Source organism: Peromyscus eremicus, chromosome 8a (assembly GCF_949786415.1).
Source record: "Peromyscus eremicus chromosome 8a, PerEre_H2_v1, whole genome shotgun sequence".
In the NCBI taxonomy this organism is placed as follows: domain Eukaryota; kingdom Metazoa; phylum Chordata; class Mammalia; order Rodentia; family Cricetidae; genus Peromyscus; species Peromyscus eremicus.
In genome coordinates this window covers 29727556-29739780 of record NC_081423.1, presented here as the reverse complement: position 1 = coordinate 29739780, position 12225 = coordinate 29727556, and the positions used below count along the sequence as shown (strand labels likewise).

The 12225-nt window shown below is 43.9% G+C and overlaps 1 protein-coding gene across 1 annotated transcript in view; it reads left to right on the top strand.

Annotated features, from left to right (window-relative positions):
- Positions 1 to 6003, top strand: part of Itk (IL2 inducible T cell kinase) — a 62512-nt gene extending 56509 nt beyond the window's left edge. Inside the window, exon 17 of the mRNA XM_059270394.1 lies at positions 5749 to 6003. Within this exon, the coding sequence (XP_059126377.1) occupies positions 5749 to 5820 (72 nt within the window). The 3' untranslated portion in view covers positions 5821 to 6003. The remainder of the gene's footprint in view (positions 1 to 5748) is intronic.
- Positions 6004 to 12225: the final 6222 nt, after the last annotated feature.

Genomic DNA, 12225 nt, shown 5'->3' with positions numbered 1-12225 from the left:
ATCATCGCACACATTTTCAGGGCCTCTATCACAAGGGAAAGAACATGTCCTAGGAGGATGAGGACCAAGGATGACCATAATAAACAGGCAGGACTTTGTATCTGTGTGGATGTATAATTAGGTTTTTATTTACATCCGTATGGAGTACAGTACGATACTTTAATATGTGGTGATCAACGTGTACTGAACACGGGGGTGACAGAGTCCAAGTCATCTGTTATCATCATTATGTCATGCTTGGAGCCTGTGAGACCCTCTCTTCTCACCACTCAGACAGTGAGGGTAGGGACTGCAGCCTCCCACTGGGCTGTCCAACACGAGAACTTCCTCCTTTATCTGACAGCAGTTTAGTGCTTATTACCTGCCTTTCCCAGCCTCCTTCCTCCCGGCCTCCCAGCCTCTGGGAATCACTGTTCTGCTTTCACGTTGACTTTTCTTACTTCTGCATATAATAGAGAATACGAACTTCTTGTGTCTGACCTTTCACTCAGTGTAATAGCCTCCAGTTTTCACCCACATTGCAACGAATGACAAGAATTTGTCCTTTTTACCAAATAAAATTCCATCATATATATATGTGTGTATATATATGTATATTTATATATATGTAAATATTTATATATAATATATATAAATATTTATATATACACATATATAATCATATATAAGTATATATGTATGTATATACACACACATGTATATAATTAACTTATCTGTTCATTTTGCTGACTAAAGCTCTGCTGATGGGTACCTAAGTTGATACTCTCTATCTTAGCTATTGTGAAATGTGCTACCAAAAACATTAGCAAGCATATATTTCTTTACTATACTGACATCATTTTCTTTGACTGTGTAGCCATAAATGGGATAATCTTTTTTAAAGACCCTCAGATTCTTGAAGAACAAAAAGCAGAATCTCAAAAAGTCTCAATCTCAGTCCTAACCATTTCTTACCATTAACCTCTGACATTCCTCCAAACCTCCTTTCTTTGACTTACAAGACAAATAATGCTTAATCTATAAGTTCACAGAGAATTTAAGACCAGAAACAAAGAAATAAAGATATAAACAGGAACACAAAACAAATCTTATTCATTGAAAGAAATCTTGAATACTGAAAGAATAATAGTAGCTGATATTTATTTGGCAATGAGTTTTTTTTTTTTTTCTTCTTTAGCTGTTTGTGGGCGTGCGGTTTCAAGACAGGGTTTCTCTATGTAGTCCTGGCTGTCCTGAAACTCTCTATGTAGCCCAGGCTGGCTTCAGACTCAGAGATCTGCCTGCCTCTGCCTCCCAAGTGCTGGGATTAAAGGCCTGTTTTAGCTATTTTTTTTATGAAGCAGAATTCATTAAAAGGCACCTTTACTGTAGATCTTATGCACACGTGTTACACGGAGGAGAGGACGCTCAGGAAGGGCGCACCCAAGAGTGTGGGTGTGGGTTGCTCTAAGAAAGAGTCACCTCAACTATCTTGGTTAATTTTTTCGAACAAATCTAAGAATTCTGTGTATCTAGAAAAATTGAGTACAAATAGTTTCCATATTTCCCCTCCGTCTCAGTTTACTTTGCTTATTAGTACTTTATAAGAATTTGGTTCATTCCAAACACTTTTAAAGAAACACTGCTGATACATTATTGTTGACCAAAGTTCATAGATTACATTAGGGTTCACTGTTGGTACTGCAGTGTTCAACAGATTTTGACAAACACGTAATGCCACATATCTGCCATTATAGGATCATATAAAAGAGTTCCACTGTCCTAAAACTCTTCTATGCTTCTGTTCGTCTCTGCCTTCGCTCCCCAAACCCTGGCAACTACTGATCCTTTATCTATCGCCATAGTTTTTGCCTTTTCCAGAAGATCCCATGGTTGGAATCATACAAATGTAGCCTTTTCAGACTAGCCTCTTTCCACTAGTAATATACACTTAATGTTGTTTTGTGTGTTTTCTTGGTTTTTATTGTTTATTTATTTGTTATTGTTGAATAATACTCCATGGTACGGACAAACCATAGTTTATTTGTTCATGTGCTTACTAAAGGAAATCTTAGTAGTTTTCGGTTTCCAGCAATTTTGCCTAAATCTGCTGTAAATGTTTACTGCAAAGGGATCCATTTATGTGAATCTACACATAGACATAAATCTTCAACTCAGTTGGGTAAATGCCTAGGAGTGGTCGCTGGATCAAATGGTAAGACGATTTAGTTTTGTGAAACACTGCCAGGTTATCTTCCTAAGTCCTTTTTTCATTCTTTCCAGTGATGAGTGTTTCTGGTGCGTTTGTTTCATTTTGTTTTGTTTGTTTGGCACTGTGTAGCCCTAGCTGTCCTAGAACTCACTATATAGACCCAGCTGACCTTGGATTCACAGAGATCTACTTGCCTCTGCTTCTGCCTTCTAAGTGAAGGGATTAAAGATGTCTGCCACCACACTCAGTCCTGAAGCTTCTTATATACATCAGTGCTGGTTGTGTTGGACATCCACCCTTTTTACAAAGGAAGGGTAGAGTTATATTTCCTATTGTCTTAATTGACATTTCTTAATGGCTTGTCATGTTGAACATATTTTCATGTTTATTTCCCACCTCTGATATTCTTAATGAAGTGCCTGCTCAGTTCTTTTGCCCACCATTCAGCAGGGTTATTTCTTATAGTTGGTTTTACAAGGTTCCTTATCATTATATGTTTTGCAAATATTTCTCCAGGCCTTTTATTTACAGTTTATTTTTCATTATCTTCATAATGTCTTTAATTTTTTATTTAAAAAAATATGTATATACCTACACATGTGCCTGTGCACCATGTATATACAGTTTCTATAGAGGACAGAAGTGGGCATCAGGTCCCCTGGAACTGCAGTTACAGATGATTGTGAGCAGCCATATGGGTGCTGGGAATCAAACCCAGATCCCATAAGTGCTGCTAACAGTTGATCCATCTCTTCAGCCCTTATTAATATCATTTAAATTAATTTTTTATTTTGTGTATATATGTATACAGGAATAGGGGAGGGGAACACACTGTTAATATTTTGCCTATGGAGGCCAGAGGACAATTGCAGGAGTGGGTTCTAACCTTGTACCTGTGGGTCCCAGGGATCGAACTCAGGTTGTCAGGCTTGGCGGCAAGTACCTTTGCCTGCTGAGCCATCTCGCTGGCCCTCTCAATGGTGTCTCTTACAGGACAGAAATTTTCCAATTTTAACAAAGTTCAGCATCATTTTTTCCATTAATTGTACTTTGAAGTTGTAGCTAACAACTCATCACAAAGCCCAGATTTCTTCTGAGATGATCTCATGGAAATTTAATTTTATTAATTTTGTATTTTTTAAATTGAAAAATAATTACATCATATTTCTTCTTCCTTTACCTCCCTCTGATCCCTTCCATACCTCCTTCTTTGCTCCCTCTCAAAATCATAGCCTATTTTTAATTGTGATTGCTAGCTACACTCACACACAAGTGTAGTGTACACAAACAATACACAAACAAAACCTACCCGGTCCACTTAATGTTACTTGTATATGTAAGGTTTCAGGGATGACCACTTGGTCTTGGAAAACCACTTACAGGGCTCCTCCCTGGGGAAGACCACTTCTCCCACTCTCAGCATCCTTTTATTGCTTGTGGTTCCCAGTCTAGGGGCAGGGTCCTGTGAGATTTCCCCCTTCCGTGTCTATTGGAATGTCTATTCCATGTCTACAGGTTTTATACTCCTTCAGGTCTTGTTTAGGCAGCCATATTGTTGAGGTATCATGGGTAAAGCTTCCCTGCCATCTCTAGAGACACGATTTCCTGGTCCTCTGGCTCTTACAAACATACTGATCCCCTACCACAATGTTTTTGAGTTGTGTTATGGGTGTGTCAGTTGGGGCTGTACACTTGTCCCCAGAATTTGACCACTTGTGGTTTTCTGTAATGGCCTCCATCTGTTGCAAACGGATGGTTTTGGTTTTGGCCTTGATGAGCAGTGAAAGCCACACACTTACCTGTGGGCATAAAGATAGATATTTAGAATGCAACTATGAATTATGTTGGTTCAATAAAGTGGTAGTAGTAGGTTCTTCCCTAGGAGCTATGCCCTCACTAGCCCCGGGCACTGGGTAAGTTTCCAGTACCAGGCATGGGTTTCCTCCTGTGGAGTAGTCTTGAAGTCTAATAGGAGAGCTGGTGGTGACGGCCAAGTGATGAGTGCCACTAGTGCATCCTTAGGGTCGCTGTGCTGTGCTCAAAGTCATTGTGGTCTAGAGGCATCCCAGCTGGGTAGGACCATCAGTTGCTTCCCTCCCTGGGAAGATCGCATAGCACCTTTCAGTATAATGAGAGCTAGGCCTAAGGGAGGAGGCCTTCAAGTCAGATCCAGCGTGGCTCCGCAAGGTCCTGTGTCCGAAGGGCATGGGGTCTTCAGCAGTAGGCATTTGGCTTTAACCCTCGGGAGGCAACCAAGGGCAACGGCAAGTCTATATTGTTTGTGGGGGTCTCTTGGACTCCCACAACCAACAGCTCTATAGGGAGTTTCTCATGCCTAGTGTTTGGGTTCTTGGTGGGGGTGGGGGGAGTGTTGTCAGCCCAAGTGGTATAACTTCCTTTGAACTATATATGTCTACACAGTCTTATATGTATTGAATATAATTTTAGTAAAATAAATACTGTGATTTCTGATGGCTTTTTCCAGACATCCTTAGTGTTACTCACTGTCGCTCTTCCTGTTATCGACCTCCTCTCCCATCCCCAATCAAGGCTGCCTCCCCCATTTCACCCATTTGCCCCTTCAAATCCCTTGTCTTGTAGTTTTGCCTTTTACCTTTAGGTCCATGATAGACCAGGGCCTGGTTTTTGTGAGCAGCCCACGATCTGTTCCTCAGATTGCTGGTTCCTGTGGGGCTGTGCCGTTACAGCACTGTGTTGTCTGCTTGCTGTGGTCAGGGTCTGTCCCCCTGACCCATTGCTCATCCTGTCACCAATGTCACTCTCATGAGTACTCTAACTTCAGAGTAAGCCCTGAGGTGGAGTGGTATCAGTCCCTCAATTTCGCTTTTCTTTGTCTTCCTTGTATTAGTTCTCTGAGACTGGCCTCTCCATTACGTTTCAGAATCAGGTCATTGACACCACAAAATCACTGGCCAGGAGGCTTGGTTCACATTGCATTGAATCTGCAGATCACGTTGTAAAGAAGTGAAAAGGCACTGGTGTGGAGCTCAATCATCTCTGATTTATCCGAGTTTTGTATTTTCCTCATATATATCCATGCATACTGTGTGAGCTTTAAACATCAATGTTGCCTTTTTTGTTATTTAGCGCTAATATTAGGATACATCTTATGCATGATTTACTTAATTCTCTGAGCAATCCTATGAGTTATATTTTATCTCCTTTCTACAGATGGCAAAACTGATGTTCAGAGAGGGTTAGTCATCTGTCCAGTTTCACACAACTAACGAGTGGGAGCATTGGGATTTAAGTGTCTAGGGATATAACTTGCATTATGTGTCAAGGCTCTAGGTTTGATCTCCGTTTTTTTTTTGTTTGTTTGTTTTTTGTTTTTTGTTTTTTTTTTTAAGGAGGTTGAGAATTTAAAACTAGGTCATCTGGTCTCAGACTATGGGCAGTAAGGGCATCCTGCCTCTAAGACAGCTTGTGTGGACAGATTTTAGAGAGGATGCTGCGATTGGATTTGGGTCTGCTTTGTACTTAGCCAGGACACACAGCTATGAGGAACTCACAGAGATCTCTTTGTTACTCTCCAGAAACCAGAAGACCGGCCACCCTTCTCCCAGCTGTTAAATCAGCTGGCTGAAATCGCAGAATCTGGACTTTAGCAGGGACTCACTGACCAGCTACAGCCGTGGATCCCGAGTGAAGGACAAACTTTTTCCAGAGCATTAAAAGCTGCCACCAGCCCACAGGTGCCTGGCCCGCGGTGCCAGCCCCTGTGCAGCTATGACTGCCGCGTCCTAAAAGAGGCTGGAGGACCAGCCACTGGGCCAAAGGCTGAATTACAACCGGAGCAGTGTCTGTGTGTCCACCCCCCACCCTAGCCTCTTGTCATATGCTAGCTCAAAGCTCCATCACCTGCTCCCGGAAGCAATAGGGAGAAGCAGGTGTAGGCCACATTCTTCTTTTTATTATTGTTTTCATCATAGGTCGAATATTCAAGGGACCTTTTATTTGACCCAACAAGACAATATCCCCATTTATGGATGGGAGAATGGGAAGCCTCATTCTTTTTCTAAGAAATACAAGAGGTGATTAACCAGAGGGTTCTGCTACTGTGGGGCTGCTAGCCACAACTTCCTGCCACACATGAGGTGGAGTGGCTGCTTGTGCCTGAGGCCGGATGTCACGAGGTTTCAAAGCACACTGCCACCTCTCTTTAATGGGGCATAGAGAGCTCCGTTGGATGGATAGAGTGGGATGACCCATTCAAACCCCATGGCTGGACCATTGTGTGTCTGAGATTGGCCTATGATGGTGGGGAATCAACAGGTAACAAGACAAGGTGTTGAGTTGTTACTGATCCAATGACCCTGTTTCATAGTGAGCCATGTGGGTGACTGGGTCTCCTGTTCCATGCAGAACGCTGAGGCAGTGACTGCAGCCTCTCAGGAGCAGCATCCACTCTGCACTACCTACCTGGACCAAGAGAAGGCAGCACTGTGCTGGTCCATGTGTCTTGAGACTTTGAGGTTCTCTTAGGCCCTGGGAGTTTAGCAATTTTAAGGTTGAGACTTCAAGACTTTCAAGATCTAGCAAAAGAAGGAGAATTTTTGCCCTTGTTCAGACTGTCTGGAAGGGAATAGAGTCGAGAACTGAGAGGTGCTTCCAAAATGCACAAGACGTCTATTGTTGGCTGGCACTTACAGGGGTCATATGCATATATATCCTGAGCTACAGACCATTCCTGGAGAATCACAGTTCCTACCAACCCGACGACACAATATTATTGATGTTTTACAGAAAGTGGAACTCAGTCTTTTCAAAAGGCCAGACAGCTGCCCCAAGTGACAGAACTGGGAGGGACAGAGATTGAAATACCACCCAAATAGAACTCCAGAGCAGCCTCATTTCTCTTCAACACTGCCTCCTACTGAGAATGGATTGCTGAGCAGATTAACACAAGAGAGGGAAGTCAGCCCTTAAGCAGTACAGCGCCACCCAGTGATGTTGCTCCTGCATAGACCACTGGGGGGCGCAGTGGGACCCTCCAAATTGAAATAAGCTCTCCTCTTTCTTCATCATCATCACCTGGATGTGAGTTCACAACTTCAAAGTCACCCAGAATTAACCCTTTCTTTCTCCCAGCCTTCCAGAGTCACACTGCCTCAGGCCATTCATACAAGAGCTTCAAAGGGGCTTTCAGTGGGTCGTGCCTGCCAAGTGTTTCCTGTAATTATCCCTCCAGCCTCCAGCTGGATCCCTTGTGAGCAGGACTATTCCCTGATGCCAGGCACACTTGATTCTCCTACAATGTTCAGATAAAGCTCCTAGAGAAATGATCAGAGTTGCCGATCCCTCTTTCTAAGTCGCATGGTATTCTGGCTCGCTTGAGACTCGAGTGTATCACTTCCAGCTGTAATTACTGTGTCCAGATAAAACTCTGTCATTCAGAAAACAATCTTCCTACACTGGCCCACAATCATCCCTGTTTACTTCTAAGCCTACTGTGCATTCTCTTTTTGGGAACCCTTAATTAAGAGACAGTTTCTGGGACATTTCAACCCGGAAGAAAAACACTGGCACTGAGAGATGTCTGTGGTGTGGTTTAGAAGACTGGCCCCCACATGGTGGTATTGTCTTCCTTAACCTCAGATCCACAGAAGCTTTGACAGACATAAGTGCACCTCTCCAGTGTCCTGCATGGGAAGATGGGATTCTCGTCTGCTGGTTTCTGTCTTACATTTTTGCAAATGGTGCTCTGTATTCACAGAGAATCCCTCTGATGAAAGGTTTGGGTTCCAGTTTGTACTTTGTAGATCTTGCAATTTGTAATGTTTAGGACTATATATTTATGCCTGGATCAGGAGAGTATTTATTGCTCATGTTGAAGATAAAAATACTGCATATATGTCTTATCCTCTGTGTCATTTATTAAGCGGTGCTGTTAACCGTGCGAGAAAAGCCACAAGGTATGACAAAACCTACTATAAGAGTTTATTAAGGGAATAGAGAGGGAGTGTGCATAGGCCTGTGGAATGACCGTGCAGAAAGAGAGGGAAGGAATAGATGGAACCCACTTTTATAGGTCCCCCCTACCCCCACCCCGCACATACACATATGGGTTTGCATAACTATACCACGCATGTGCATCGATTACATGATCACGCTGCTCGAAAATTATGTGGTCACACAGTGCATGGATTACATAGGACATAAGACCCTGGGATGACTAAGCATCTTGCCTGGCTACTGGACAGTGTATGTGCGGTCATGTAGCTGGGGGAGTGGCTAGGAATTCTAACACTCTAGAGGCTACAAGTCAACAGTTGCATATGGCAAAAATAAAGCTATGTGTTTTACAATTATAGGGTCTGTGGCTTGAGTTCCAAACTGCTGACACCTCAATGTTTGCTTAAATAGAAATAGTCACGTGGTTTCTGAATGAAAAAAGAAAGAAAGAAAAAGGAGGCCATGACTCCTCCTTAGTATGGTGAAGGAGAAGGTTTATTGTAGATATGAGGGATATGAGTAGAGAGGGGGGGGAAGCAGGGACATCTGGGAGAGTCCAGAGTGGACATGACCGTGAGCAGGGCCGTGTGAGGAGAGGGGGAGGGAGAGGGATGAACAAGGAGAATAAAGAGTAGATGAAAAAGGGCAGGGTAACCAAAATGGCTGGATTATACAGGAAAGGGCAGCTCAACCGCTGGGCTGGAGAAGTTTAGGGTAGGGGGCGGGGTATGCCAGCCATATTCTGTAGCAGGTAGAAACTGAGGGATGCTGGGAGAACCTGGTGACCAGGTCCTCTTTGGTATGTTGAATAGGCACCTCAGTTAGCCATTTGTTTTGAGACCTAACAGTTTTGTATTTCACAAGTAAAAACTACCTAATCCTCAGTGGCATGGCATATGCACCCAACACAGTATCAAGGTTTTTTTCAGTGCAGGGTACAGATGCTCACAGAGGGGTTGGGGATTTAGCTCAGTGGTAGAGCGCTTGCATAGCAAGCGCAAGGCCCTGGGTTCAGTCCTCAGCTCTGGAAAAAAAAAAAAAACCAGATGCTCACAGAAACTAAGAAGTCTAGAGGCTCCTAACTGAGAAGTCAGACACATAATCAAGTAAGATTAGAATACAGCAGTTAAGACAACAATGGAAGTGTTGTCTAGCAGAGAAGACTCTAGGGAAAAGTGATGAAATTGGTCTGAGCAAGGATGACCCGGGCGAAGTTTCCTGGCACCCCATCTCTCCAACTGTCGTCTAAGGGCCAGCAGCAACACTGCCAGGCCATGAGCAGAGTCTAAGGCTTCATCTCTACCTATTGAAAAAATCTTCATTTTAACCAGATCCAGGCAGTAGTAATGCACACTAACTTTAAGAGGCATTCCCATAGAGAATATAACATCTGGTTTAGTTTGGGAGATAAATTACAGGTATTTTTAAAAAGCAAGTAGGCAGAACTAATAGAAGTATTTTGCAAGTTGAGGGGATAGAATATTTTGGGAAGTTGTTTATTAGTTCATTATTTCTGGAGTAGTGTGTGTGTGTGTGTGTGTGTGTGTGTGTGTGTGTGTGTGTGTACAAACATTTGCAATCATATTTGCTATTGGAGGGTGAGAATGACCAGCAGTGGCTACATTGAAACAATAAAACCGGGCATATTTTAAAAGTCCAGGAGGGTGAAATTTCACTCTCTAGGTAAAAACTTCGTTGATCAGGAACAGAGGATCAAGTTTGCATTTAAAATACATTCTGATAGCAGTGGAATGAGTTGAATTGAGAAGGCAAAGTTGACGGAAGAGAAAAACTGGTACTTGCTCACAGTGCTAGGCCACTGGTCATACTCACTCATTGTCTGCTGTGTGGGTGACCTGCAGCTACTGTGAGTCAAAGTTCCTCTGTCATTGCTGACAGTAATAAGTGGTTACTCCTCTTAAAACTCCCCTGGATTGCAAGCTTGGCTATCAGGGTTTGGGTGTGTTGGGCATTTGATGTGTCTTGGCTCACAAATGCCCAAGTCCATCACAGGAATCAATTCCTGCTCTATGGGCCTCTAGGCATGGGGAGAAAAACATGGGACTCCACTGGGCTGTGTCTAGGACTCAGTTCTGGGCTTGGTCCCTGACTATGATATAATCATGTAGGAAAGTTCTAAAGGAGGTTGGACAAACAGATTTGTGTTCCTCGGGATTCTTCCTGCAGGGCCCCTTCTCCCTGAATCTCCCAACACACAGTCCCACCATTTTAAGGATGAGACAGAAGATATCCAGGAACTCTAATGAGGAATGTGGTTAGAGGAGGAAGCTGTATCTTCATGGGAAGCATGTGTTCTGAGATTAGAATTCATATTAATTTGCAGTGGCCTTGAAGGAGGTATTGCAGATTTAGTGCACCAAAGCCTACTCCCTAGACCCACCATATCAAGAGTGATGGGAGCACTATGTGGATGTGGGTGGGTGTCTGACTATTTAAACAATGGCATCAAGATCCAACCCCACCCCCCATCCAAGTCACCCTGCAGCTACTTGACAGGGACCCAGACCCATTCCCACCAGGAGCCCTCTAGCCTACCCACATGGTGCAGAGACATGTTAATGCATCTTCCAGCTCTCTTCGGAGCTTTCTCTTTGCAGTAGATGACTGTTAACACAGACACTCACAACCGGCCAAGGTACAAGGAATAAGAGACTGTGGGATGCTCGGGCCCCAAGTGGTCTGTCATGTTCCCTCCTCCCAAGACTCAGGGATCGCTGTGGAAGACGTGGTGGAAGGACGGTAAGAGCCAGAGGCCGGAGGCGACTAAGACACAACAGTAGCCTCTGGACACAGGACATAATAACAGCTAGCACATGAACTCACAGCACTTAGGACAGCATGCACAAGCCCCATGCAAGCTCATTCCAGACCAAAGCCCAGCACAGAGCAGGGAAGTAGACACGAAGTCCCACCCCGAGCTATTGGCCGTTGATAGCTGCTGGGAGAGGGAGAGTTTTAAACACTTTTATGCATTTTGCTCCTGTGTTCCAGGGGAAGGCCATACATCCAAGAGTGCATAGGTAGTAGAAATTGGTCTTGATGGGTGAAGACCAAAATGGGGGGGAGGAAAGGGGGTAGATCTGGGTGGAGTTGGTGGAAGGGTGATTATGATCAAAATCCATTATAGGAAATTCTCAAAGAACTGATAGAAAAGATAAAAAAAGATGCTTCCCAGGAGAGGGGCCTGCTTGGCATTCCCTGCGGAACTATGGGCTACCATTAGATGTTACCTTCAGTTATGTGCCCGTTAGGAAGTGCATGAGGGGCCAATGGACAGTTCCAAACCTGTGGTCACCCAGATAGCCCTGGTTCAACTCGGTGGGTCACAAAACAAAACAAAAAGACACGAATGTGGGGAAGAGACTTGTAGGGAAGGGGAGGAGTGGTGGACAGGAGGAGATAAAAGAGGGTGGTGACAGTAATTAGAATGCACCATGGACATGCATGAAATTGTCGGGAAAATAAATAAAAGCTCTTTAGAAAAGATTCTCCCCAAGAAATAATGCAGTTTTGGCTTATCGAACAACAGAATTATGCAGATACTGTTAGAAGCAGTGTAGAGATAATTCATTTCACACGTGTCTATTTGCCTACTGTGGTGGTTTGAATAAAAATGACCCCCATAGGCTCATATATTTGAATGCTTACTTAGGTACCAGGGAGTGGAATTCTTTTTTTTTTTTTTTTTTTTTTTTTGGTTTTTCGAGACAGGGTTTCTCTGTGTAGCTTTGCGCCTTTCCTGGGACTCATTTGGTAGCCCAGGCTGGCCTCGAACTCACAGAGATCCGCCTGGCTCTGCCTCCCGAGTGCTGGGATTAAAGGCGTGCGCCACCACCGCCCGGCCGGGAGTGGAATTCTTTAAAGGATTAGAGGTATTAGGAGGTATGGCCTTGAGTGGGTGTGGCCTTGTTGGAGAAGGTGTGTCACTGGGGGTGGGCCTTGAGGTGTCAAAAGCATATGCCAGATCCAGTCTCTACTGTTGCCTGCAGATCAGCTGCTGCTCCAGTGCCAGGCTTCCTGCCATGAGGACAAGGGCC